A 23,856-nucleotide genomic window follows, 5' to 3' on the forward strand; every position below is an offset into this window, starting at 1 on the left:
AGTCTTTATCAATCACACCCCGCTGAGGTGACGGTCACCGGTTCATCAGTGCTCACAGAGTACGTCGATACTGTTCAGCGGGGCTCCGGATCACTGGCTGACCTGTTGGGAGGACAAACAACCTGATTGTAACATGCACGAGGTGACAGTGAGTATCAGGCTTTGTTTGTAGCTGCAGCTTTAACATCCTCAGTTTACTGTATACTGACACAGGAGTTGTGTTGTGTTGTGACAAACACAGACCCAGTCTTTCCCAATCAATGATTTCCACCCACAGTGATGATTAGACTTAATGACAGTTCTCGGTGATGAGAAATGCCCCACAATGTTTGTCGGTGGATTAGTGAGGCAGGCTGTTGTAGGCTGATGTCAGATATATTGGATGGGGGATTGGAAAAATAAGAGGCAGATGCACTCATACAAGTGGAACAGATGTTTATTGTTGTTATTCATTCTAATTGTTTGTTATTTGATATGCAGAATGAATTGAGTGGATGGGATCAGAGAAAGTGGCTGAAAGAGAGAGAGAGAAGGAGTAGAGGGAGATGCTGGGTAGAGATGGAGATAAGGGAGGAGGGGGGGACAGAAAGGGGGAGAGAGAGGAGAGGAGAGATTCGTGGTGAGAGAAGAGGGGAGAGGCACAAGGAGAGAGAGAGAGAGAGAAAGAGAGAGAGAGAGGGAGTAGAAACTGTTAAAACGTGTGTTCGCTCTTGCCAGTCTCAGCATCGCTCAGTTTGTGCAGGAGGCTGCAGCTCCATCTCCATCTCCATCACTCCAGCAGGATCTCCACTGTGCACCAGTGACCAGATATGATCTACACCCACTTCACTCTGAGCTGGGATCTCTCTATTGGTTTTTGCATGGATGATAACAGCCTATCGCATATTCATGGATTTCTCATACCACAACTAATTTGACTCAAACTCCGGATTGGTGGGAAGAAAAAAAGACAAAAAAGGAGACTCCAAGTGTTTTGTGGAAGCAGCAGTTGAGCCTACCTTGGTTGGACATGGGACCGTGCGTCAGCAGAGAGGGATCCGGTGCCGGAGGAAGAACATCTTCCTGAAGGAGGAAAAGGAGTTTTTTTTAATTTTCTTTTTTTTTTTTGCCACCCGGAGAGGGGGAGCTGTGGGTTTTTACGCGCCGGAATGATGCGTCCCAACCGCGGCTTCATCCTGCTCCTCCTCAACGGAACCGCTTGTTTGGTAAGAAAAGAGTGGGAGTAGTGGGGGGGAAAGTCACACTGTTAAGTCTTTATGCATCTTTGCATCTGAATTACCTTTTTATTATCCATTTAACACCTCATCCTATACCTGCGTCATGAGGTACAAGGTGTCTGCACCCCATTTGCACCAAAAACTTACAAACTCGCGATTATAAGTATAGGCTCAAATGTTGCTGACAGGCATGTGGAGAGACTGAGAGCTGGTGGAGATGATGCTGATCACAATGATACATCATTTGTGTTTCTTGCAGAGATGCAGAGATAAATCCCCGCCTGCTGTGTGCTCTGTTCGCTGCTTCCAAGACGCATTTGTGCTGATGTGCTGTGTTCTTTCGGCTCTAACTTATAATAATTATGAAGTATAAATAACATTCACTGTCACTATTCCCAGCTGAGCGCAGCAGCGTGCCGCCGGTGTGTGTGCGTATTTTGGAGACACGTCAGCCTTTTAACCCATCATTCAATACACATTATTGGATTTTACTTAAAAGTATGTAACTGCACATGAAAGTCATCATTTCACCAGGAAAAGTGCACATGCGTCCTAAATCAATTAAAGTGCAGGCAGCAGGTGTAACCTTTCACTTTAAGCCAAAGCAAAAAAAAAAAAAAGAGGCAAAACAAAGTAAATGATGAGAGAGCTTTCACCAGTTTGATATGTATGAACTTACAGAGAAAATATATGTAAATTGAAGAAACCCTGCAGCAGCCCATGCACACATCTGGCTTCAAATAAAGAACTTATACCAGACACAACATTTTTGTTTTTTTAATCAGATTTGTTTTTTTATAAGAAATTCATGTGCTACAAACATCTTCTAGAGACATTGGACATGTGGTGTGTGAGTTTTACTGTAGGATCTGTAAGACAGAGGATGGAGTACTTTGTTCATGTCTGCAGACAGAGAGATGAGCTCTTCTTAGTAAAGTCTTTATTCTGAGGACTCTCACCTTCTTCTCAGATATGATTAAACACAGGATTCATACTGTGGGTGGTGAGATATATAGCTTTGAACGTCTCATCAGAGTCTCTGTTCTCTAATTGAGCTCACTAATAATAAATGAAGTAACACTACAAACCTCCAGTATACATAAGTAAACCGTCTTCCCTAAGGACCCCCGCTGACCTCTAACACCACATGTGTAAACATGAACTGTTTCTGCAGCCTTAATGAATACCTCAGACATTACATAACCATACTACCAAAATCTGGATCACCCACTCCCTCTTTCATGTACGCTCGCTGGATTTATTAAAAAGCATCCTTTAATGAGAAATCAGCTCTGGATTCACATGAGGAAACTTGAACACCCTCCTGCTCGGAAACCCCTGGGCTGAGAATCACAGGGCCCAGGAAATGAGCAAGCTCCCAAAAAAAATAAAAAAAACACATCAGTGCGGAATTATTTAAGTGTGGTTGAGTGCTTGTCTGATGCATCCCTTCAAGGATGACCTTGTGGTTTTCATATTAAAGTATTATTCAGGTGCTCACAGGGAAGTAATGGCCCTTTTGGTGATCGGAGGTCTGACAGACGGGGCTTGTAAAAGACTAAACACACACAGATTGATTTAGCCGAGACAGTTTCAACAGATCCGAGAGAGAGAAGGGACCACACGCTGACTTAAAATATGGGGGGATGAGTGCCTTTTCAGCCGTTGTATAACTAGATACAAGAGTGGGATAATAGGCTTAACACTCGCTCTTGTGTTGTCTTGGTTCTGGGAGCATTTTGTGAGCTGCAGGGCTGCAGCCTATTGTAACCCAGAAGGTCTGTGGCTAATGATAATGAAATTAATTGGGCCTTTTCTCCTCCTCTCCAGACCATGTATCTATGAAAAACGTACATGACATCCCTCAGCAGGAGATCCTGGGTAATTCATTAGCCCCCGTGACATAGATAAATTATGGAGCAATTAATAAATTAAGCAACTTTTTTATTATGCAAGAGAGTCGTGATTAATAATCGTATAAGCCTACTACGCATTAAAATTCGATTTGGATGATTTTCTGTTGTAATAGCTCCGCAACTCTCAGCGAGGGTTTGGGTCTCGAGGGGCCTTTTTCCAAATGACTACTAATACAGACGACTATTAACACAAGGTGCCACTCTGCTTGTTGTTCATGTGATGAATGGTGCGTCTCAAATGTTAATTATTCTCTGTATTTGAATGGAGGGTTATGAATAATATAAACCATCTCAGTTGTATAATTGACTGCTTGAGAAATTATGTTTATTTTTGGCAGCGGTTAGAGTTATTTTTCTTATGAGATGCCTCGGCAAAGCTGACTGGGTTTGTTTCAGCGAACTAAGTGGCTGATATTATGCATCAATCAGGAGAATCATCTGTGGGATATTTAGGAGGATAGTTTGTGTCCTGTGCTTGTGATTAGCGGTCAGTAGCTGGTTAAGCAGAGCCAAGACGTTAAATATAAAGATTTTTTTTGTTACCGATTAATCGGTTCATCGTTTGGTCTGTAAAGTGTCAGAAAATTGTGAAAAGTGCTCTACAGAACCATCAAATGTTTGTGATTTCTGCTTGAAAAATGACTTAAACGATTAATCGATTATCAAAATATTTGTCAATCGATTTGTTTCAGTTTTAATGTGAAAGTTGCGGTGGAAAGCCAGGTGTCTATAGAAGATATATTGAAAATAGAGCAGGTACAGTACAGAGTGGTGACGAAAGAAATGAGAGGAGGTGCAGGTAAAGAGGTAAAAAAAAAGAGGAATAGGTGAGACATCTGCCTCAGAGGTTTATACACCTCATTGACAGTCATCCCAGCTTCTTTCTTCTCTTTACACAAAAGCATCCAAGAAAATACACTTAATCCACATATAATTACAGCTGCAGCAGTGTGGCTGAACTGTGCACAGCACAAGGTTGAGGTAAACAATCTGAATAACTACCAACAGAAGAATGAAGTGCAACAGAACAGGGTGCTGAACTCGACCGCTCCGTGAACTGCAGACTCTCTCCTCTGCAATTATGCCACCTAGAAGTACATTTTTTGTTCTTAATCATCATTTCAAATAGGTAAAATGGTTTAAATGTAATTTCACTCAGTCAGCACTCAAGGAGACATACATGTCTGTTTCTAGTACACGTGCACACCCACAAAAGAGCTTATTAATTAAGGAATTCTGACCTTGCATGTGCTGCAACCTTCATGTGGTGAAGATCGCCGGGGATGCAGCGGCCCTCTCGGCTCTTCATACGTCCTCACGTTGAGTGCACAGCTGCTCTTTTGCACAGGTAGCCTCTCTGTGGCCATGAGAGACACGACGGCTTTATACTCCGTCTGATTGCTTTCAGTGCAGACCCAGACGCTGACCATCATGCTTGATAGCTGAGTTTCACCTCAGTGGCCCTGTACAGAATTTACACATTTTTTTTTTGCAGATTGAATTTCGATGAAGACATTCATACATATCCCAAGGTTTTCTGTTCATGGAGGTGATTTGAAAATATAAAGAAAACATGACAGCGTTAAAGTATGTTTTCCACTTCGAAACTTTTACCATCAACCTCTATTTGACTTTGCCATCAGCAAGGAAACGCGTACTTATTCAACACGGCATGTCAATTAAAAACAAATTACGTTCTTACACTGAACGCCTCACAGAGCCAAAACCCCTCTCATGACAAGGACGGGATCGTGATGAGGCTGCACCGCAGCAATGGGACGCTTGAATCACAACAGAGCACAGCAACTAAGCCAACAAAAGGCATAACAATCGAAGCAAAACTGCCTGTAGTTTGCCTGGAACTCCACTAGACAGCACGCTGCAACAATGCACAAACACACACTGTGCAAACCTGGGTATTTGTGTGTAAGATTAAAAAGCAGCGGCTGGCTGGCGTTAATTCTAACCACATCGGACTCCTTTCTCTGTTTTGTCCTGTCACACAGCCTTAGATTCATGCTTCTTCGATACCTGTCCTCCTCGCAGGGTCGCCGACCTTGTCCGACCAGATACATCCCCGGCTAAGCAGAAATACCACCTTAATCCTGAGAAAACAAATAGAAAAAAAAAACACTCACTGTCTGATAAAGCATATATTGCACACAAATGTGAGACAGCAGCAGCGGAGTGAATAGAATTTTTGTTTTGTTTTGGGCTTCCTCGCTCTCTTGAGTCTTCCTCTTTGCCATCACTGTTGCAATCTGCATGTCAGAGCTCATCAGCTTCTACTCTCCAGCTCACATCCCACACACACACACACAGGAAACTCTAAACTCATTCATAATTGTCAAATTTCTGTCATAAGGGAGGGTTCGGCTGCAGTGGAAGCCGACAGAACGGTTTATTGTGCTGATGAAGGGGGTGATTTGAGAGGGACGATTACGAGGTCATGGCATCTTCATCATCAGTAGCATAATAATATGCACTCCTCTTGTTAGTCATTGTTAGAGTGATTGCAATACAGCTCGGGTGAGCACACACCACACACAACTGCACAAGCTTCATCATTTACAGAAGATGTTTCTTATAGTTTATCTTGTGTATGATACAGGAACCACACTGATGCCCATTTATAGAACAGCAACGATTAGTCAATCAACAGAATTATTCAGCAACTCTTTTGATTAACCGTTTCAGTCATTTTTTCAAGCAAAAATGTCAAATATTTGCTGCTTCCAGCTTCTCGAAATGTGAGGATTTGTAGTTTGTAGATATAAACGGCTCATTCTAAGGTCACGAAAACACAACAATTCTTATTTTCAGGTGATTCAGACTTCATATAGAGTGAACAATAATTAGCTACGTGGTGCACGATAAGATGAATAGTGAAGAGTCTTTGGCGATTAGACTCCATTGTGACGTAGTATGTTTAGGGGGGTAGTGATGCCATGAATATAGAGTCTATACACTAGCGGTGGCGGTGGTGGTAAAGGGTTGAAGATCTGATGATAGGATGTGGAGCAGGAGTGGGCTCAGGATATGATGAAGAGGTGGAGGTAAATGGGTTGGAGGAGGATCGCATCGGTTTGTACTCCAATGACAACTGACTGCAGCAGAGAGGGGAACAGTTTTTTTAATTTAACAGCAACGACATGACTCAGAGGCAAAACTTGGTTGTTAACTTATGGCCTAGCAAACCAAGCCGACATCAAAGAACTAGCGGCGATAAAGGCAGACTGTTGCGTTGCCTCACGTCGCCTTTGTCTTGGCAAAAAAAATTCACTCGAACACACCGCAAAGACTAAAAACAACAGCCAACTATCACGTACGTTCTGCGCCTGCGTGAGATGAAATAACTCTCCACACCAGCAGGTGGCGGTATTCTGTATAGGTCATTCAAAAAGGAAAACCGGAAGACCGACGATGGCGGATATACAAGCCGATGTTATGATACGTACATAAAACAAAGCGGCGTCTGCCGACCATTTTCACACCACTCTCATTCACCACTCACTGGGCCATGTCGTTGTGGAAATATCCGTGTATTGGAATGATCAGATGAGATTAAGATGTTTGCTTGCTTTCCTTACTTCCGTTTCTCTTCTCGTGCACTGATTCGCTTAAGCTGAACAGCCAATCAGAGTGATTTCTTTCAAAGATGGGCCCCGCCACTGAATCAACACGCTGAATCGGCCAAAAAGCCTCTGACACAGGCAGATTAGAGCCAACGGTGCAGGACACAACGCAAAAACTAGGCCGACAGACGCTCACAAACGGCCCCAACCTGTCTGACGGCCAACCGCAGCAGGGCCTTTAGAGTTAACGCCCGTAGTCAGATGATAAGAGTAGGAGCCGGAGAGATTTGTGAATGAATTAGAGTGTAAAGAGAGTCTACCCGACTGAACTACCGCTAAGTTTCATTTGGTTTGCACAGATAATTGCATGATTTTTGTTTGTCTCCTTAAGTGTGATGTGTACTCCTGCAGCCACATAATGGACCTCTTGGCTTTCATATCTGGTGTAACTGTATGATTCTTTCCTTGTGTTTTAACCTATTTTGCTCACACTTTTTTACGTTAATTTCTGTTTGTCTTGATCAAATAAATAGCCCAACAATGAGCAATCACAAAAACAATATATAAACAGCGATGAATGAGCGGGGCTGCTGGTGTTATAATGGACAACATCTGTGGCTTCCTGCCTGTGGTGTAAAACAGCTTGAGTTATGCACAATCACAGCAAGAGTGACCCCAGAGGTGCACCCCTTCCCTCCTGACCGCCCGCTGAGGAAGCCAGCGGGGGGACCGCCTGTCCTCTCCCCACCTCCCCCTCCTCCTCCCCCCTCAGACTCCCAGCAGAGACAGACAGAGACAGACTGAGAGAGACTGAGAGAGACGGACGGAGAGAAAGCTGCTCCCTGACACACTGACAGCCCTTCATAGTGAAGCGCCGAGCTGTCCTGAGACAGAATACGTTGTCTGCTCAAAACCAGCACAATTTATTGTGGCATCGCTCTCTGGGAGACTGCAGGGGAGACAGAGCAGATCCTGGAAGAATATCTGTAGGTTTGTCTGCTGGTTGGGATAGCGGAGGGTGGATTACAGTGCACAGCTTAAAGAAAAACGACTCGTAGCCTTGGGTGGAATGAGTGGGTATAACTCCCAGGGGATCCAGATAAAGATGCGCTTGACTTTCACACAGAGGAATAACTAAGGGTGGGAAAATCCATAACAGACGTTTTAATTTCAGAGAGCTTCTGCTGGAGCTGACAATAGTAAAAGTAGTTTTACTGCGTTGTGAAAATGTTATGGAAAGTGTCAATATAGAATGAAATTTTCATCGTTTCAAGTGGGCTTCCAAACAATATTAGAAAAGGCGATGTGGGACTAGGGGACGTGGCTTTATTTGAAGGGGGAACATCAGGCCGTTGTCAGTGCAGTTTAACACTGAAGAAGCTTTTCTGATGCCGCGGGCTCCGAGGTTCATGCTGACCTCATCGTGGAGTGACTGCAGCCGCTGGATAGAATGAGACCGGGGAGCAAAAGCCCATTTATATTCTCTCACAATCTGTAAACAGTCTGTTCTGCGTGAATGAACATGTAGTGCGCAGTTCACCAGCGTGCTGCCCGGTGACGGTACAGTGATTTTCAGGGTCAGAGTGGTGCACATGTCCAGACAAGGCCCGCTGAGGGTCTTTTTGGGGGTTTCCAATTAAAGCGGCGCACAGCCACAGGGATCAGGGATTTGGCTGAGCTTGAAAGAAGAAGTGTTTCAAGTATAATAAATGGATAATAAGAACATTTTTTTCTGCAGAGTACAGTGATTTCTGAATTGAATTGAGAATGTTTTGCTGTGGAATATAGCACAACAATGACGGGCAATTATTGTAACCATTATTGCTCCAGTTTGAGTAGTCATGCATGTATCCATGCCCCACTTCACAGTGACCCTGTGAGGAGCTGTAGTGTTGTCTATTCGGGGAAAGTTCACAGACCTTAAGCACAAATAGATTTTTTTATCAGTTCATTAAAACGTGACATGTTCGCTCAACTGTTACCTGTGTAGTTAAAGGGTAACTTTGGTATTTTTCAGCCCTATTTTCCCATGTTTTTATGCCTAAGTGACTAATGGGGACAACAATTTCTGAAATTGGTCCAGTATTGAGCCACGAAACGGGCTGCGAGGGAAAGTGAGCAACGTCAATGTAACGTTACGTTCACTAAAAGTGCTTGTCTTTGCCACTGACAGGCTCAGATTGCTATTATTACCAACATTATAGAAAGGACCCTACAGAGAAATAAAATGTTTTTCTTATCTTTCGTTTGATCCGGTCTATTTGTTATTGTGTCCAAGTCCCGCTCAAGAAGAAGTCTCGTTGTGAAATCTGAATATCCGTATACGGGCGGCCATCAAATTCAAAGACCTCATCCACATTGTTGAAATCGTCAAAATATTCACCATGACATTGAAAAGCTTTTTGATAACACTAAGCTACACTTTCTGTACTCCAACACAACAAACTCTGTTCGACCGGCACTCGTGTTTCCACCATTTATTCCACTATGCCACCGTTGTTTTCTGGCAATGTTAATGTTAAGGAAAGATTGCATTCTTGGTTAAAAGAAATAGACAGACCACAGTATGCGGCGTCAAAGTCACATTCTTTGTCCAAACATGCACCTCGACTTCCTCGCTTTTGTAGCAGGATAACAACAGAACACAACATTCTTCTTTGCCACTGAAAGTTAACAAATGTAATTTAAAGAAAATGCTGTCCATTTTCTGGAGAGGACTGCTGGAGGTCACTTGTCACTTAACACATAAGCTGCTTTAAGATTTTGAAATACTGTTGTTTCCTCCGGTGGCGCTCCATGGACTGCAGTTCACACCTGTTGTCAGGATGCGTGTCAGATGTTTCACAAGTAAGCACTTGTGATCAGATTTCACTTCCCCAGCTCACATTTGGTTTTATCCGCAGCTAAACAGAAAAAAGTTCGACTTCAGCTAAAGAAGCAGATTGCTGTGGCAGTCCGAGCCGTGTGGCATATTGTAGTCTTATATGCATGCAGCCTGCAAAGCATAGGCAGAGCCTCAAAACAATCAGAGAAGCATTGCATTCGTGTTCACCATACAAATGTGGACACGTCTGGCCCATCTCTGCAACCACATTAGTATTTAAAGTTGGCCATTGACGCCTTTCAGCTCTACTACAAGTGTGACCGGTTCACACAGTTACACAAATTCCTTGGTGGGAACTGCACACTTTGATTTGACCTTTACTAAAGCAATTTAATGAACAAGAAAGCATAATTAATTTTCTTTTTTTTGTTGGGGATTGAAACTGGCAACTGTTCAGATATTCATGCTTTAAGCTCCTGGACAGGTGTTCAAAAGCCAACACAAACACTGGAGCTTTAAAGGGACATATCATGCTCTTTTCCAGGTTCATACTTGTGTTCTGGGTTTCTACTAGAACATTTTTACATGCTTTAATGTTCAAAAAACACATTATTTTTCTCATACTGTCTGTCTGAATATACCTGTATTCACCCTCTGTCTGAAACGCTCCGTTTTAGCGTCCGTCTCTTTAAGCCCTCCTCCCAAAAAAAGCCCAGTCTGCTCTGATTGGCTTGAGAGAAAAATATGGTGCACCTTTGCAAAGGTAGTTCTCAAGCTGTGGACGATATATTCTAATGAGCCTGCATGTGACATAGGAAGGCCCTGATCAGACAGAGCACGTTTAAACAGCCTCTGGCAGCTTTTTGTAATTGTTTTCAATGAGAGTGAAGCGTTGTGAACGCTGCTTTTGCATTGCTGAGCACCTCACATTTTTCCGCCCTATGCGCCTTGCGTTTTACAGGAGCACCCTGAATGCCTCGAGTTGAAAAAATGCACCTCAGAGCAGAAAAGTGCCCAACGACATTAGCACTTTTTGTCATTATGGTGACTTCTTCTGGATAAACAGAGCTATATGAGTTTACCACCGTAGTTACCATGATCTGAACAGAAAACATCCATTCATCCATTATCTGTAATCGCTTATCCTATTCAGGGTCGCGGGGGGAGCTGGAGCCGATCCCAGCCGACACAGGTTGCCAGACTATCACAGGCCTGACACGTAGAGACAGACAATCATTCACAATCACATTCACACCTACGGGCAATTTAGAGTGAACAATGAACCTAACCTGCATGACTATAGACTGTGGGAGGAAACCGGAGAACCCGGAGAAAACCCACGCTAACACAGGGAGAACATGCAGAAGGGCCCCAAGCCGGGTGTGCACCTGCATTTGAACCTTTGAATCTTGCTGTGAGGCGACAGTGCTAACAACCGCCGCACCGTGCAGCCCTGAACAGAAGCAGGAGGCAAAATAGTGCGGTGTTTGAAATTTCGGGGAAGTTGATTTTATTATTTTAAACTGTACTATTAACTATTAGGTAGCGACAGATCATGGTTTCTGTCAAGCCAACATTAGCACTCATTCGGTGGTTGCCTAGCAACGTTAAAAAAAGACGCAGCAAACTGAAAAAATGCTCCGTCTGATCGGGCACCAAAAAGGCAGTGCGGTGTGCCTCACGTTTTCCACCTGCAAAGAGCGCTCAGTCTGATTAGGGCCGAAAGGGGAGCCAAACTGTGAATGTCTTGTTAGCTCACATGTCACACATTTCACATTTCTGATCTCGGCAGCCCTCAAAAAAACTGACTGGGTTGTCTTGTTTCACAGTTTGTGGGTTGGTAGGCCTTCCAAATACCTAAATGTATGTGCACAGGCACCAAAAAAGTGAGTTTTTCATCACATATCCCTTTTATGTCAGACAACTTGATAAGACGGCATTCAATTGAAGCTTTTTACACCAATTGTAGAGTCCTTCCAGCTTTTACCAGACAGGTGTGAATACTGTAGCAGCGCTTTAATCAGCTCTGCCCCATCAATGCACGCTTTGCTCCCTGGAGACAAACTGGAGACAACCTGGGGAGAAACAGTCCCCTCTGCACCCTCCTCGCGCCGCCAACTTGTCAATATCCTATAATGTAAAAAGTTTGATAGCCAATTCAGAGCCCGGCGTCGCTCTGAGCATACAAAATGAGCCCAACTCCTCTGGGAGCACACAACTGAACCTGTCCAAAATGAGCTGGGAAAGCGGGCGGAGGATGCAGAAAGAAAGATCGGGGAAAAGAGTTTCGAATAAAAAGATTCAGTGTCGGGAGTTTGTTCATCCGCCGCAGATCTGAGCTCCAGTGACCCCCAAGAAGCCGGAGTAAATTATTCATTAAGAGTCAAATGGCTTGTTTCTTGTGAAATTACCTTTCCCTCCCTCACCTCTTCTTGGATCTACACTAGCCAGAAGAATAATTAGTTATAAGGGCACAGCCGTTTTCAGACTTTAATCATGTAACAGAGAAGCCTCCTGCAGAGAGCATATTAGATCTGGAGACGGGGACAGCAGACAGAGAAGAAAAGAGAATAAAGCATTGACGAACACTTAAGAAATCTGAGCTGCCTGGGTCTTTAATTAAAAATTGATGTCATATTAGAGATGAAGATTTCAACTCAACAGCCAGAGGAAAATGGAGTGCTTATTGAACTTGTCAGCTCCCCAGGACAAGCACATGCTTTCAGCCCCGCTGGGCGGCTCTACAGGACGATTCTCTGTATCAATCAATTCATTTACTCTAATCCAGATCATGCATCCGTAAAAATATGATTAACACACATCACACCAAAGACATGCATACGGTACACATTCTAGTAAGCGATTGTTTAATGAGGCAGTTCAAGACTTTTGAGATTTTAATTTCAAAGTTGTTGAATTATATCATTGAAAAGCTGTTAAAACAATTATGGTTATATGTAAACTAAAACTCTAAAAATTGTCACATGCCAAATTAATTTTCAACTTACATTCCCAGATGTCTTTTCACCTGCCATTCAGTGCTTACTGGGATACATATATCACCGTAAAAAAGGTAATAAAAGCAATAAAAATAGCTTTTATTACATAGCAATGGCAATAAAAAATAAGTAATGAAATAGAGCCCTGCACCACAGTCCCTACTCATTCAATCCCCTGCAACTAACAATTATTTTCAGTATTTGTTAAGCTACTGTTTATTTTTCTTGTTTATTTAGGCCTAAACCTGCAATAACTTTGGTGGCAGCAATGTAAAGACTGCACATTTTAATTTGTAATGTACAGCGGTGAAAGAAATCCAAAAAGATGTAATGCACTACTACAACAATGTTAAATACCATCACAAGAGCAAGTCAAAATCGTATTTAAACCTGCCAAATCTGACTTTTTGACCACTTGGGGGCAGCAGAAACAAGTCGTAAATACAATAGCATATTATTAACTTTAAGTTGATACAGCAAACTTGATGGTAAACAGTTGCCTATTTACAGAGCAGCATCATGTTTCTGTCCACCTGATGAATCCATATATCTCCTTTTAGCTCTAGTTTGGTCTCCACCACCTCCTGATGGAAATATCTGGTTCTTTAGCTGCTAAAGGTTCCACTGTGTTCACCAGTCACTAAGTTTTCTGTCTGCAGCCAAAATTGACGCTATAAGAGCGGTGAGAGTGAATCAAAACAGCAAAGTTGCGAGCCATAAAAATCAATGAGCCGGGAGACACTAAAACGCTCCGTTGAACTGAGGGGAACTACAAAGTCAGGTGATGATCGTTCTCTGTGGGTTCATCACTTTGACTGACCCGTTTTCACATTAAACATGCTCATTTTATCCATTGTTATTATAAAAATACTGTTTATAGCTTCTCCCAATTTCCCAATGCCCAAGGTGATGTCTTTGAATTGCTTGTTTTGTCCGTCCAACAATCTAAAACCAAAATATATTTGATTCACAGTGATACAAAACAGGGAAGAACCCACAAAATTACGTTCCCATACAACTAAACTGCATAACCAAATTATGTTTTGAGAGAAATGTATTTTCTGCCAGATTACGGTCGCAGTTTTAAACAGTTTAAAACACGTGATTAATGTAAATTGAAATAAAACAAACCCAAAACGCAATAAAACTGCTGGTTTAGGTTAGGTTCAGGCAACAAAACACATCATGGTTTGGCTTAAAATGACTTAAAAACAAAATACAAATGAAAACAAATGACTATGTTTCACACAGGACAAGAACAGCGGCCTCCTTGGGGAAAGCTCAGTGTTTGTTGTACCCTTCTACCTCTCCTCCTGCCAACCAGTAGTGGACTTTGTTGCTTGTTATACCCATTATTTAATTACGTTTTAATTCAATGAGTGTTCTTTCACAGTCGCTCGATATACTACGTCAACTGCTGTATTTGTGATTTGTGAAGTCCCCACGTCTCTGAAATAAAACGTGTGCAGCTCTTTGTCGGAAATCCGCAACCCTCGTTCATCTCCAGGAATTTAACAAGTTAAGTCTGAATGTTCAAACTCAAGTGGGAGTCTAATTTTGGAACAATATCCTTTGGTTGACACACTGGTCTGTCACCAGTCCCCCTGCGTCTGTGAGAGTTACAGCACAGATTTCAGTTAAGTGGCTCCCTGATCTCTCTGCTGCATTACGGCCATAGTGTGCTTCTGTCACCGGGGGAAAGGGGTTAAAACGGTGTACCTGTCACTGTAACAGGCTGATTATTGCCTGTGGAGCTGGCAGGCTTGTGAGGATCGCTCCCCTCCCCTCGCTCCCTGCTGGGAGAGAGGCCTGGGGCCTGTGCTCACTGAGGCTGAATGACTCACAATTACCGCAGCGACAGAGCCTGCAGCCACCTCCCATCTTCTCCAGCCGTTTCACTGACTCACTTAGCGCACATGACAAATGACAAAATCACCCCGAACCTCCGCCCCCTCACTAAGACCTGATTGCCCATCGCCCACACTTTGCCTACAGTACTTAAAGCTGGGATACATCTCGCCAAGCTTCATGAAACAAAACAAACTTAGTCTGAAAGTAACTTTCTACTGTGTCACACTACGTAGACGGTGCATATTTTACTAGTGAACAGTAAACCTTTGACATTAAAGCTGCAGCCCTGGAAACACTCAATTTATTAAACTCAACAAACACTTCTTTAATGTTACAACACGGGTCACTGAACAAAATAGATATTATCATGTGGTGCAATGCATCATCAAAGGATGACTTCCTGAGCTGTGTTTTAAATATGAAAGCAAGTGGGTGGTATGAATACCCAAAGCAGACAACATTAGCGCTTAACTGTTAACAAAACAATGTCGGGGTGTGCATGCTAAAATGTGAGAATATTCCACTATAGTGAAGCAATGCATTATTAATCTTTTAGCATTGTGGCGGGGGTTTTCCTACACCATCTCAACTTGCTTACGTTGCATAAGTCAAAGTTGGAAAGCGTGCTGATAGTTAAATCTTACACCTCATATATTCTCCTAGTTAAACGCAGGGTGGCCAGAGAGTTGTCGCAGTATGCAGTTTTTCAGAATGAAGTGTAAAAGTTATAATATTTAATGATGAAAAATCTGCTGTATAATGTGTGACCTCTGTGACCTTAGAGATGCATTGCTCACCAGATCTCCTAGGGTTTTAAAACATGCAAATGCTATGTAAAAAACGATGCTACGGAACATTTACCTGCAGCAATTAAAGCACATTTAAATGCATCATGGTGGTGTGGACAAGCACACAGTAGGTGTTCTCTCACTGCCGTAATAATTGCAGCTCTGGCTCGGTTTCTTCTTTTTTTTCAGAGCCATATTAAGCTCATTTTAACATTTGTCTTTGACAACGATGCTGCACACTGAATCTGACACCTCCAGCAGCGCCAGACACTTAAATCTTCTGTTCAACAATAGCACAATGCTCACTTCATCTCTCCTCCTGCAGCCTGGCCTCTCAGGCTCTCTAATGAAGAAGAAGGGAAGAGAGAAAGAGGGGAAGCATGCCTTGCTCAATATGTAAGCTAAAGCATCACGTTCTGCAATATGTTTTTGCTCAGATACGAGTGTTGGCGCCATCTGAGAGTCACTCTAGACGAGCGGCGGCGCTGGCAAAATAATCAGGATCTTAAAAGCACGGGGCGGTTTTATAGAAATCAAGAGTGACATATTTTTCAAGAACCCAAAGGGGCTTTTTTGTAGGACGCCGCAGGGGCTCTTAAGTGCTATCTGGGGAGGCAGGCGGAGTGCGACCCTCTGTGCCCAGCATTCAGCAGCTCATTGAAGAAGAGAAATCAAACACAAACTAGTCCTTCAATAGGAGCCGTGGGGGACGCTGTATTTGTCATCAAAGTCATCCTGCCCCTCTGAAAAAACAAAGATACATCTGAAAAGATTAAAATCAATATGTCTTCTGCTCTTCCAAATTTTTTGTTCATTATTAATGACTTTTGGGATTCTCAAAGAAGCTCCCTGATTCAAGAGGAAGGAGTCCTTGTCAAGACAGTTATCGGCCCCCGTGGGGAGGCTGAGGGATCTGAGCGGCAGCGTAGCGTAGCAGCACGTAGGTAACTAGAGGAGAGGGCGTCTCACACCCTGGCGGTAATAGGGCCAGATTAGAGGAAGAGGAGGAGGCCTCTATCTGAGTCCAAACACCAGACCACAACCACATCAGCGGGAATCCTCGCAAGCCAGTTGAAATGCGATACACGTTGTTATGAAAGGAAATACATGTTTTTAGAGAGACAGAAAATCAATACCGCTGACTGACTGCGGCGCAAGTGAACAAATGTGAGCGAGCTTGAAAAAACTTGCATAAAATGGAATAAAAAATGAGTCAGACTTAATAATCCTGACTAAGCCTGTATAAGGAAGCCCTGGCAGTCAAGACAGTAGATGGATCAGAGCACAGACAGGAGTGCATGCATTATGCATCACTGTAAAATCTCCCCGGGTGGAGCGCACATACACAAACTTATCCCGCATTTGCATCACTTATTGTTCACGTTTACAACTCAAAATCCACAAACGACGTGTGTGTGTGCGTATTCTCCGCCGCCATATCCAAAGGACATAATAATGCTGGTGACTTCCACGGCGCACTAGACAGACGCTACCTGTTAATAGATCATTACCGTTGAATAATTACCCATTACTTTGCTCTCACATTCACACACTCTTCACAAATCTACTGCTGAGCACAGCAGCACTATCTTATCTCCCTCACTGCTCCTCCCCTCCCCTCTGTTGATGTTAACATCTGACAGCTTTGTGTGTGTGCCGATACAGATTCTTTTCTTTAATTAAAAAAGTCTTAATTGGACATTACACTTTATTCTCCTCCTCCCGCTCGCCCAGATCCCCTTCCTCAAACTCTTTGATCCTCCGACCAAATCTTTCGAGGGTAATAATAGTTTCCCCTGTTCTCAGACACGCACGGCAGTGCTTAAGAAGCAAAAAGCTCACTTTAAAACAGGAAACACGGCTTTCTTCCTTTAACATTTTTCAATTTCTCTCCAATTAGATGATCTTCAAGTGACCTTTTCTGACTTAGTTTGAAGTGAAAATGAGATGAAACATTAATATAGCACCTTGGAGGATGTTTTGGCAGCGTAGAAACAAGTGTTTTAGCACGAATCCGGCTCCTTTCAGTGCAGCCAGACACTTTATAAGTGCATAAATCAACCACCCAACCTCACAACTCTAGAAAGCATTTCTTAATGACAGAGCTTTATTGTTTTACAGGATTATAGACTTTGTAGAAAATTGTCCACCCTCACAAATATTGATTAAACTGCCCAGGACCACAGGAGTAACGCACTTTATGTGAATTCAGTTTTGGTGTGGATTTTCTCTTTGGATCTGTTCTTTGATCCCTCCGGTCTCGAGTAGCTCGAAGGAGGCATATGAGCCCATTACTAGGGAGCTTAGGGAATTACACTGGCTCTGCGAAAACTAGACATAAAGGAGTATTTTCTCTCACGGCCGGGGTAAACAACAGAATGTAATAATAGCAATACCTGCAAAATTCCAACCATTTATTTATATATATAACATTGATAGAATGTCACAGTTACTACCACTGGAGGTATGAACGGTAAATTAAGTATCGATTAAGCCTTTAATTTGTTTTCTGTCCACGTTTCTACCTCGCTGATAACTGCCTACTTTCTTTCTCTATTTTCTTCTTCGATCCCCGCCTCCTCCTCCTCCTCCTCCTCCTCCTCTCTCCAGGTGGCCCTGGGTCAAGAAGACGACTCCTCCAGCCCCAAGAGCTCCTCAGACGACTCCTCCAAGACGGTGGGCCTCCTGAGCGGGCAGGCTCCCCTCTCGCCCCTGAGCCGCTGGATGCTCCACAGTAAGAGCCGAGCGGCTAACACCACCTCCCTGGAGCTGCCCTACCGCTCCCCGGTCCCCTTCTCCAAGCAGGAGTTTTCTAAACAGGAGTTCTGGGAGATGTTGGGGAGCGACCTGCTCAAACCCGATGCCTCCAGCTCCAGGGTCAAGCGCCGGCCCATCGTTAAGACCGGCAAGTTCAAGAAGATGTTCGGCTGGGGCGACTTCTATTCCAATATCAAGACGGTGAGGCTTAACCTGCTCATCACCGGCAAGATCGTGGACCACGGGAACGGAACGTTCAGCGTCTACTTCCGCCACAACTCCACGGGCCAGGGCAACATCTCGGTCAGCCTGGTGCCACCCGTCAAGGCGGTGGAGTTTGACCTGGAGCGCCAGAGCGTGGTCTACCCCAAGGACTCAAAGATCTTCAACTGCCGCGTGGACTATGAGAAGGTGGATCGCAGCAAGCGCACCTCGCTGTGCAACTACGACCCGTCCAAGACCTGCTTCCAGGAGCAGATCCAGAGTCACGTGTCCTGGATTTGCTCCAAGCCTTTCAAGGTCATCTGTATCTACATTTCCTTCTACAGTACGGACTACCGCCTGGTCCAGAAGGTTTGCCCGGACTACAACTACCATAACGAGATGCCCTACCTGCCCTCGGGCTAGAAGACTTGTAGGGGGGAGGAGAGGTGGGAGGGGAGAGGAAAAGGAGTGACTGCAACACATGAGGAGGAAACCAGGGCTGTGAATCGTCCTTATGGCCACTGTGGCAGCGAGACACCTTAAAAAAAACAACCTCTCTGTAGCCTGACTATTGTAAGATGTAAAAACATATATGCAAAACTACAGTATGCAGATAATGAGGCATTTGGAATAACTGCAGCATTCATTAACTGGACTGGTAGTGAAAATCAAACACGCACATTCTTACCTCAATCCAGTTTCTAAATGCCAACTTCTCGCCAGCGAGTTCTCTCTTCCATCAAGTCATTTCTGTGAATGTTGTCTGAATGTCCTTTTAATCGCCCTTTACTATATTGCTCTTTTGGAAAGTCACAAGGCAGCGTTTTCAGCGAAAGCATTTAAATGCTGTGATACGCTTCACTGGAGAGCTGTATACAAATTCAGACTTTATTACAAACAGCGTACAGCGTTTGACTCTATAAATGATTAAAAACTTACCAGAGGGAACACAAAGAGCAGATGAATGTAATGTGTAACCAACCACAGGATCATTTAGGTTACACTCAAAGTCTTTTTAAAGGGCATCTTTTTTACGTGAACTTTAAGTCCATCCTCCTCTTACCCATCTTCACTGTCCTCACATGTATGCATCATACTTGCCAACCCTCCCGTTTTTACCAGGAGACTCACGTTTTTCCTCCCGGGGTCACAATTCTCCCGTATTTCTCCCGATTTACGACAAATTTACACACTTTTTTTTCCCCTTTTCCTTATTGCAACCTGTTTCTGGCGCTGTACAGCGTGACGACAATAGAGCTACACCAAATGTCGTTTCACGGCAGAATAGAGCTACTCACAACACAACGTGGTTTGAGCTGCGCTTGCCGCACATCCCAGTGTGCAGCGCTCACAGTTTTGCTCAACGCAGCGAAAAGCTGTCGTGGCGTGGCGCAAGCCATGAAATGACGAGTTTCAGAGCGCAGTGGTGCCGTTGTCGCGTTGTGTCTGAAAGGGCCTTCAGTGAGTAAGAGATGGAGAGTACTACGACAAAGAAATACTCAAGCAGGGGCAAAAGAATTAATGAATAAATAAAAACAGATGAATATTTGTTTATGCCAGAGATTCACACAAGTTCACACCAGAGGGGCAAATTATTCAGTTCTCTTTAATTAAAAGTAAAATTAAAAGTAGGCCTATTTAAAGCTGCAGTTGGCAACAATTTTCTGGCATCATTGGGCAAAACTTCCTTAATAACCTTTCAGCATATTGTAATTCAAGTGTTCTGAGAGAAAACTAGACTTCTGCTCCTCCTCATGGCTCTGTTGTCAGACTTTAAAAAATCTAGCCTGTGACAGGAGACTTTGACCAATCACAGGTCATATCAGAGAGAGAGCGTTCCTATTGGCTGTGCTCCAACTGGTGGGCGGTGCTTGGTAGTTCCTCAACTTGATCTCAACACGGCTGCCGGGTCACAAACTTTCTAATTTTACAGCTAAACAGTACACTACAAGATGATTCTGAAAACATTTCAGGCGAGAAATAGTCATTACAGTAACAGAATATTGATTCATATTTGATCAGCGCTGCCTAGTTTGACCATTTTGTCGGAGTTTGCGAGTGATTGACTCGTGGCTCTCAGAGACAGAAGGTGAACAGCAGACTCCAGATCAGCTCTGACTGGTTGTTTTCCTCCGGTCTGTGAAATATTGCAGATGCACACGATTTTTTTTCAGATTACCTGTCTCATGCATTACTGTCAGGATATAGTGACCGTTTAATAGAAATAACTTTTTTTTTAATCATATTTGCTCCATTTCTACCCACTGCAGCTTTAACATAAAAATGCTGTTGCAGTGTACTTATTATTTTGTTAATTTAATTCTGAAAAATCGCCAGAATGCAGGAAATAAAGTTCCTGAAACTCAATTTGTATCCGGGGGAGGACCCAAACAAGGTTTTGAAATCCTCTCTATTATGGCAAGGTTGGCAAGTATGGTAAGCATCCCACCATCATCATGTCAATGTGTAGTTTACAGTCTGCCAAGTTTAATCACAATACATCTCGGTTATGTCACCTCCATTTCAATAAAAGAGGGAAAAGAGGGAGAGAGAAAAATAATAAAATTTGCAAGAAAAAGCAATTGCTCAACAAAGACTCTGGGCCAGGGCTTAAGACGAGTTCAGTGCGAGGGAAATAACTAGATTCTGCATAGAGATACACACTTAAGAGAGAGAGAGAGCAGTGGGGGAGTGAGAGAGGGAGAGATTCACTGAGCTGTTTTAATTAAAGTGGAGGAGGAGACTTAGAGTATGCAGCTCCTTCTATTGTCCCCTCTGTATGAAAAAGATTACATTTTGTTGCCGTCAGGATTCCTGATTTCACGCCTTGATAACTTTGACTGTGTGAGGCAGATTGCTCTCTCCCCGACAAATACTGTGTTCTCTAAAGTCGGCCCGTTATCTTGAATAAATGAAAATATTATCATAATAATTACATATAATTTAATCTCCTTTAGAACCTAATTAAGGTTTCAACGAGAGGGCGAGATGTATTCCTAAAAATCAAGTCGGCGGGTAGGAGGATAAGAGGACGTTCGCAGGGATAGTTTGTGCGTGGAGCCGGCAGCCAAAGCTCAGCCCAGAGTTAACTGCTCTCATTAAGATAAATGGCCACTGGCTGGCCCGGCTCATGTTGCGCTCACAAACAATACCAGTCGAGAGAAGTGCACAATGGAGCTATGAATTAGGCAGCCTGACATTTTGTTGGCGAGATGGCACGGTGACTTTTTTTTTTGGTGAACAGGCACAAGACAGGTGTGAAGAGTCATTAAACGGTGATATCAGGTAGCCGGTTTGATGCTAATGCGCTGTGATGTCAGGGATTAAGTCGAGATGTGTGTACGTGCACGCTTGGCTGGAGCGGTGAGCGGTCACCGTGAAGCCGTCGTCCTGTGGGGGGTAGCATAAGGCCAGACGTAATTGCATCGCCTTGGCTGCTCTGTGTGAGATTGAGGAGGCAAAACACAGTCGCAGGGCTAAAGATAGTAACAAAGACCTGTAAATCTGCTTTTTAATTCACTCTTAAAGAGGGGGGTAGCTCCTCGCCGTGTGGCGACCTAATCAACTTGTGGCCCGGAGCAAATGGCAGCAAGTCTGCAGGGGACAGACACCTGCAGCCATGATAAAGGCTGCTCATCTGGCAAACCTGTCTCCTCTTGCGTGGGCTTGTTTAATCGAAACCGATATCTCACAGATGCACTGATATACGTTGACAACACGCGTATCTGTAAGTGTCTCACAGAGGGGATTTTCCTAAAGAGGCTACCATCAATCAGAGTGCAAACTATGAGAAAGCTTGTAAGCACAGATTCTGATTTCACAGTGATGCAGTATTTATTTGAAAGCATACATAAGGAGTCCCAGTGGAACATGCAATCTAGATGTAGGCCCTGTCTGCTGGATATGATACAACGCTTGTAAAATGCAACCAGCATGAATGAACCACTGCCTCCTGCTCTGTTCATTCATTCATTTCTCCGTCCTGCAGCTCTCTCTGCCCCTTTCCCTTCCATGCATGTTACCCACCGTCCTCACGTTGTCGTCCTCTCCCTGTGTGTGACCCGGCCGACTGGCCTAACCCTCTCTACCTCCCATACCCTGGCGTTGAACCCTGCTGAGGGTAGTTCCTCACTGCTGCCCTGCCCGCCCTCCTGCGCACAGCGCCGGGCTGAGCTGGCTAATCTCCGTGAGCTTAATGCCGAGCCAACTGAACATCAGCCGCGAGAACTCCCCTCTATCTATCTATTTCTCTCTATATCTATATCCCATCAAACAAATGCGTGTGCACACACAATCTTAAGATGTGCTGGTTTAGGTATTTTCCTCTCTCCTGTTCAAAGCATCTTACATAAGCCCCCTGGATTGGGAGGACATGAAATCTCCTCGAGAGCATGCCAACGGAGTGCCCGACATAGATACGCCTCAGTAACCTCAAATACTCCTCTCCTCGCCTCCCGCAGGGCGTCCGGAGAGAAGCGGGATGCTCACACATGTTGGAATCAACAGCGACATGAGACCACAGCACTGAACTCATGTAGAAGAAAACAAGGACACATCTTGGGCTACATGTTGGGAGGAAGCCCCCCACTCTGCTCCGCACCGATCCTCTCAGATTTACAGCAATACTCTCACTGAGACTCCACCCTCTCCGCCTCTCTCAAAGAAAGGCTGCTGGACTAAGTTTAAGAGACAGTCATGTTGCTGTGGGATGGTCAGCGTTGTCACGGCAGCAGCCTTACCCATCTAATGCCAACAGACATGTGGATATTTGGCCTTAGAGACTGCGAGACAACACCGATTCCCTCAGCAAAGAATAGTACTGTCAAAAACATAAATATACATATATATATATAAAAGCTAAAAGTCCTCAGATCTGAATAAAGTTGTATTTAAATGTGGGTCATGCAGTGGAGGTCGTCTGTTTTATTTTTTTTGTTCCTCATGGTTTTGTTCCTCTATGTCATGTGGATGATATACTGTATGGATGATATGATGGCATTTACTGTGGTTTTCAACATTCTAAAAAATCAATAAAGTACAAAGAAGTACTTAAACCACTTCAGTTGTATAGAGAGAGACTCCAGTCTTATATCCAGTTCTGCTTCATGTGTAGGAAGAGTGTGTGTCAACAATGCTGAAGTCTCTATTTTCTCATATTTGCATATACCCATACTGTGTGCCGGTGCCAGCGGCAAAGAAAAGATGTGACAAGTTTTTTTTTTCTTTTTGTTCGCTGAGGGCTCTTGCAGATATACATGCAGAGAGAGGAAAAAGGAGCAGAGAGGAAAATGGGGTTGAGAGGGAGAGGAAGGAAATGTTTCAACTGGAATGATGCATGAACACAACTCCATCCCCTAATTAGCCTCCTCTTCCTCCTCCTCCTCCTCCCCGCCAACCCCACTTCTCGGTTTCTTTGTTGTGCGTCTTCACACTCCTCGCTCATTTTAAGACGTAATTGACATTAAATTCATTCTACTTCTTAATTAAATCCCAGAGAACTGTTAACGTCGGTTCAAACATTCAGCTCACAACATCCCTTTAAACAAGATCGATTAAGGCATGGCTGGCGGCAAAGCCGGGCCCTCCGCCCCTCCCCTACGCCCCCTTGTTCCCATAAAAGTGCTGCTTGCCTCGGGATAACCTTGCCGGAGATGATGAAAGGGAAGCAAATAAGTCAACATGGAGACAGAAGAATAGAAATCTAATTTGGAAGAAAGCAGGATTG

General features: G+C 43.8%; 2 protein-coding genes across 2 annotated transcripts in view; one reads left to right on the plus strand and one right to left on the minus strand.

Moving 5' to 3' along the window:
* The first annotated feature begins 572 nt into the window (after positions 1–572).
* LOC119501674 (neurexophilin-1) lies at positions 573–19,727 on the plus strand. The gene is made up of 2 exons (XM_037792216.1): positions 573–1,205; positions 17,781–19,727. Exons 1-2 carry the CDS (start codon positions 1,149–1,151, stop codon positions 18,552–18,554), a joined length of 831 nt encoding a protein of 276 aa, XP_037648144.1. The 5' UTR covers positions 573–1,148; the 3' UTR covers positions 18,555–19,727.
* The window catches only part of LOC119501673 (speckle type BTB/POZ protein), a 207,765-nt gene continuing 187,862 nt past the window's right edge, over positions 3,954–23,856 (minus strand). The window contains exons 13-14 of the transcript XR_005209876.1: positions 4,375–5,238; positions 3,954–4,221 (exon numbers count right to left, since the gene is read on the minus strand). The gene's annotated coding sequence lies outside the window, so the exon portion shown is untranslated. The remainder of the gene's footprint in view (positions 4,222–4,374; positions 5,239–23,856) is intronic.

This window comes from Sebastes umbrosus, chromosome 14, assembly GCF_015220745.1.
Source record: "Sebastes umbrosus isolate fSebUmb1 chromosome 14, fSebUmb1.pri, whole genome shotgun sequence".
Lineage (NCBI taxonomy): Eukaryota > Metazoa > Chordata > Actinopteri > Perciformes > Sebastidae > Sebastes > Sebastes umbrosus.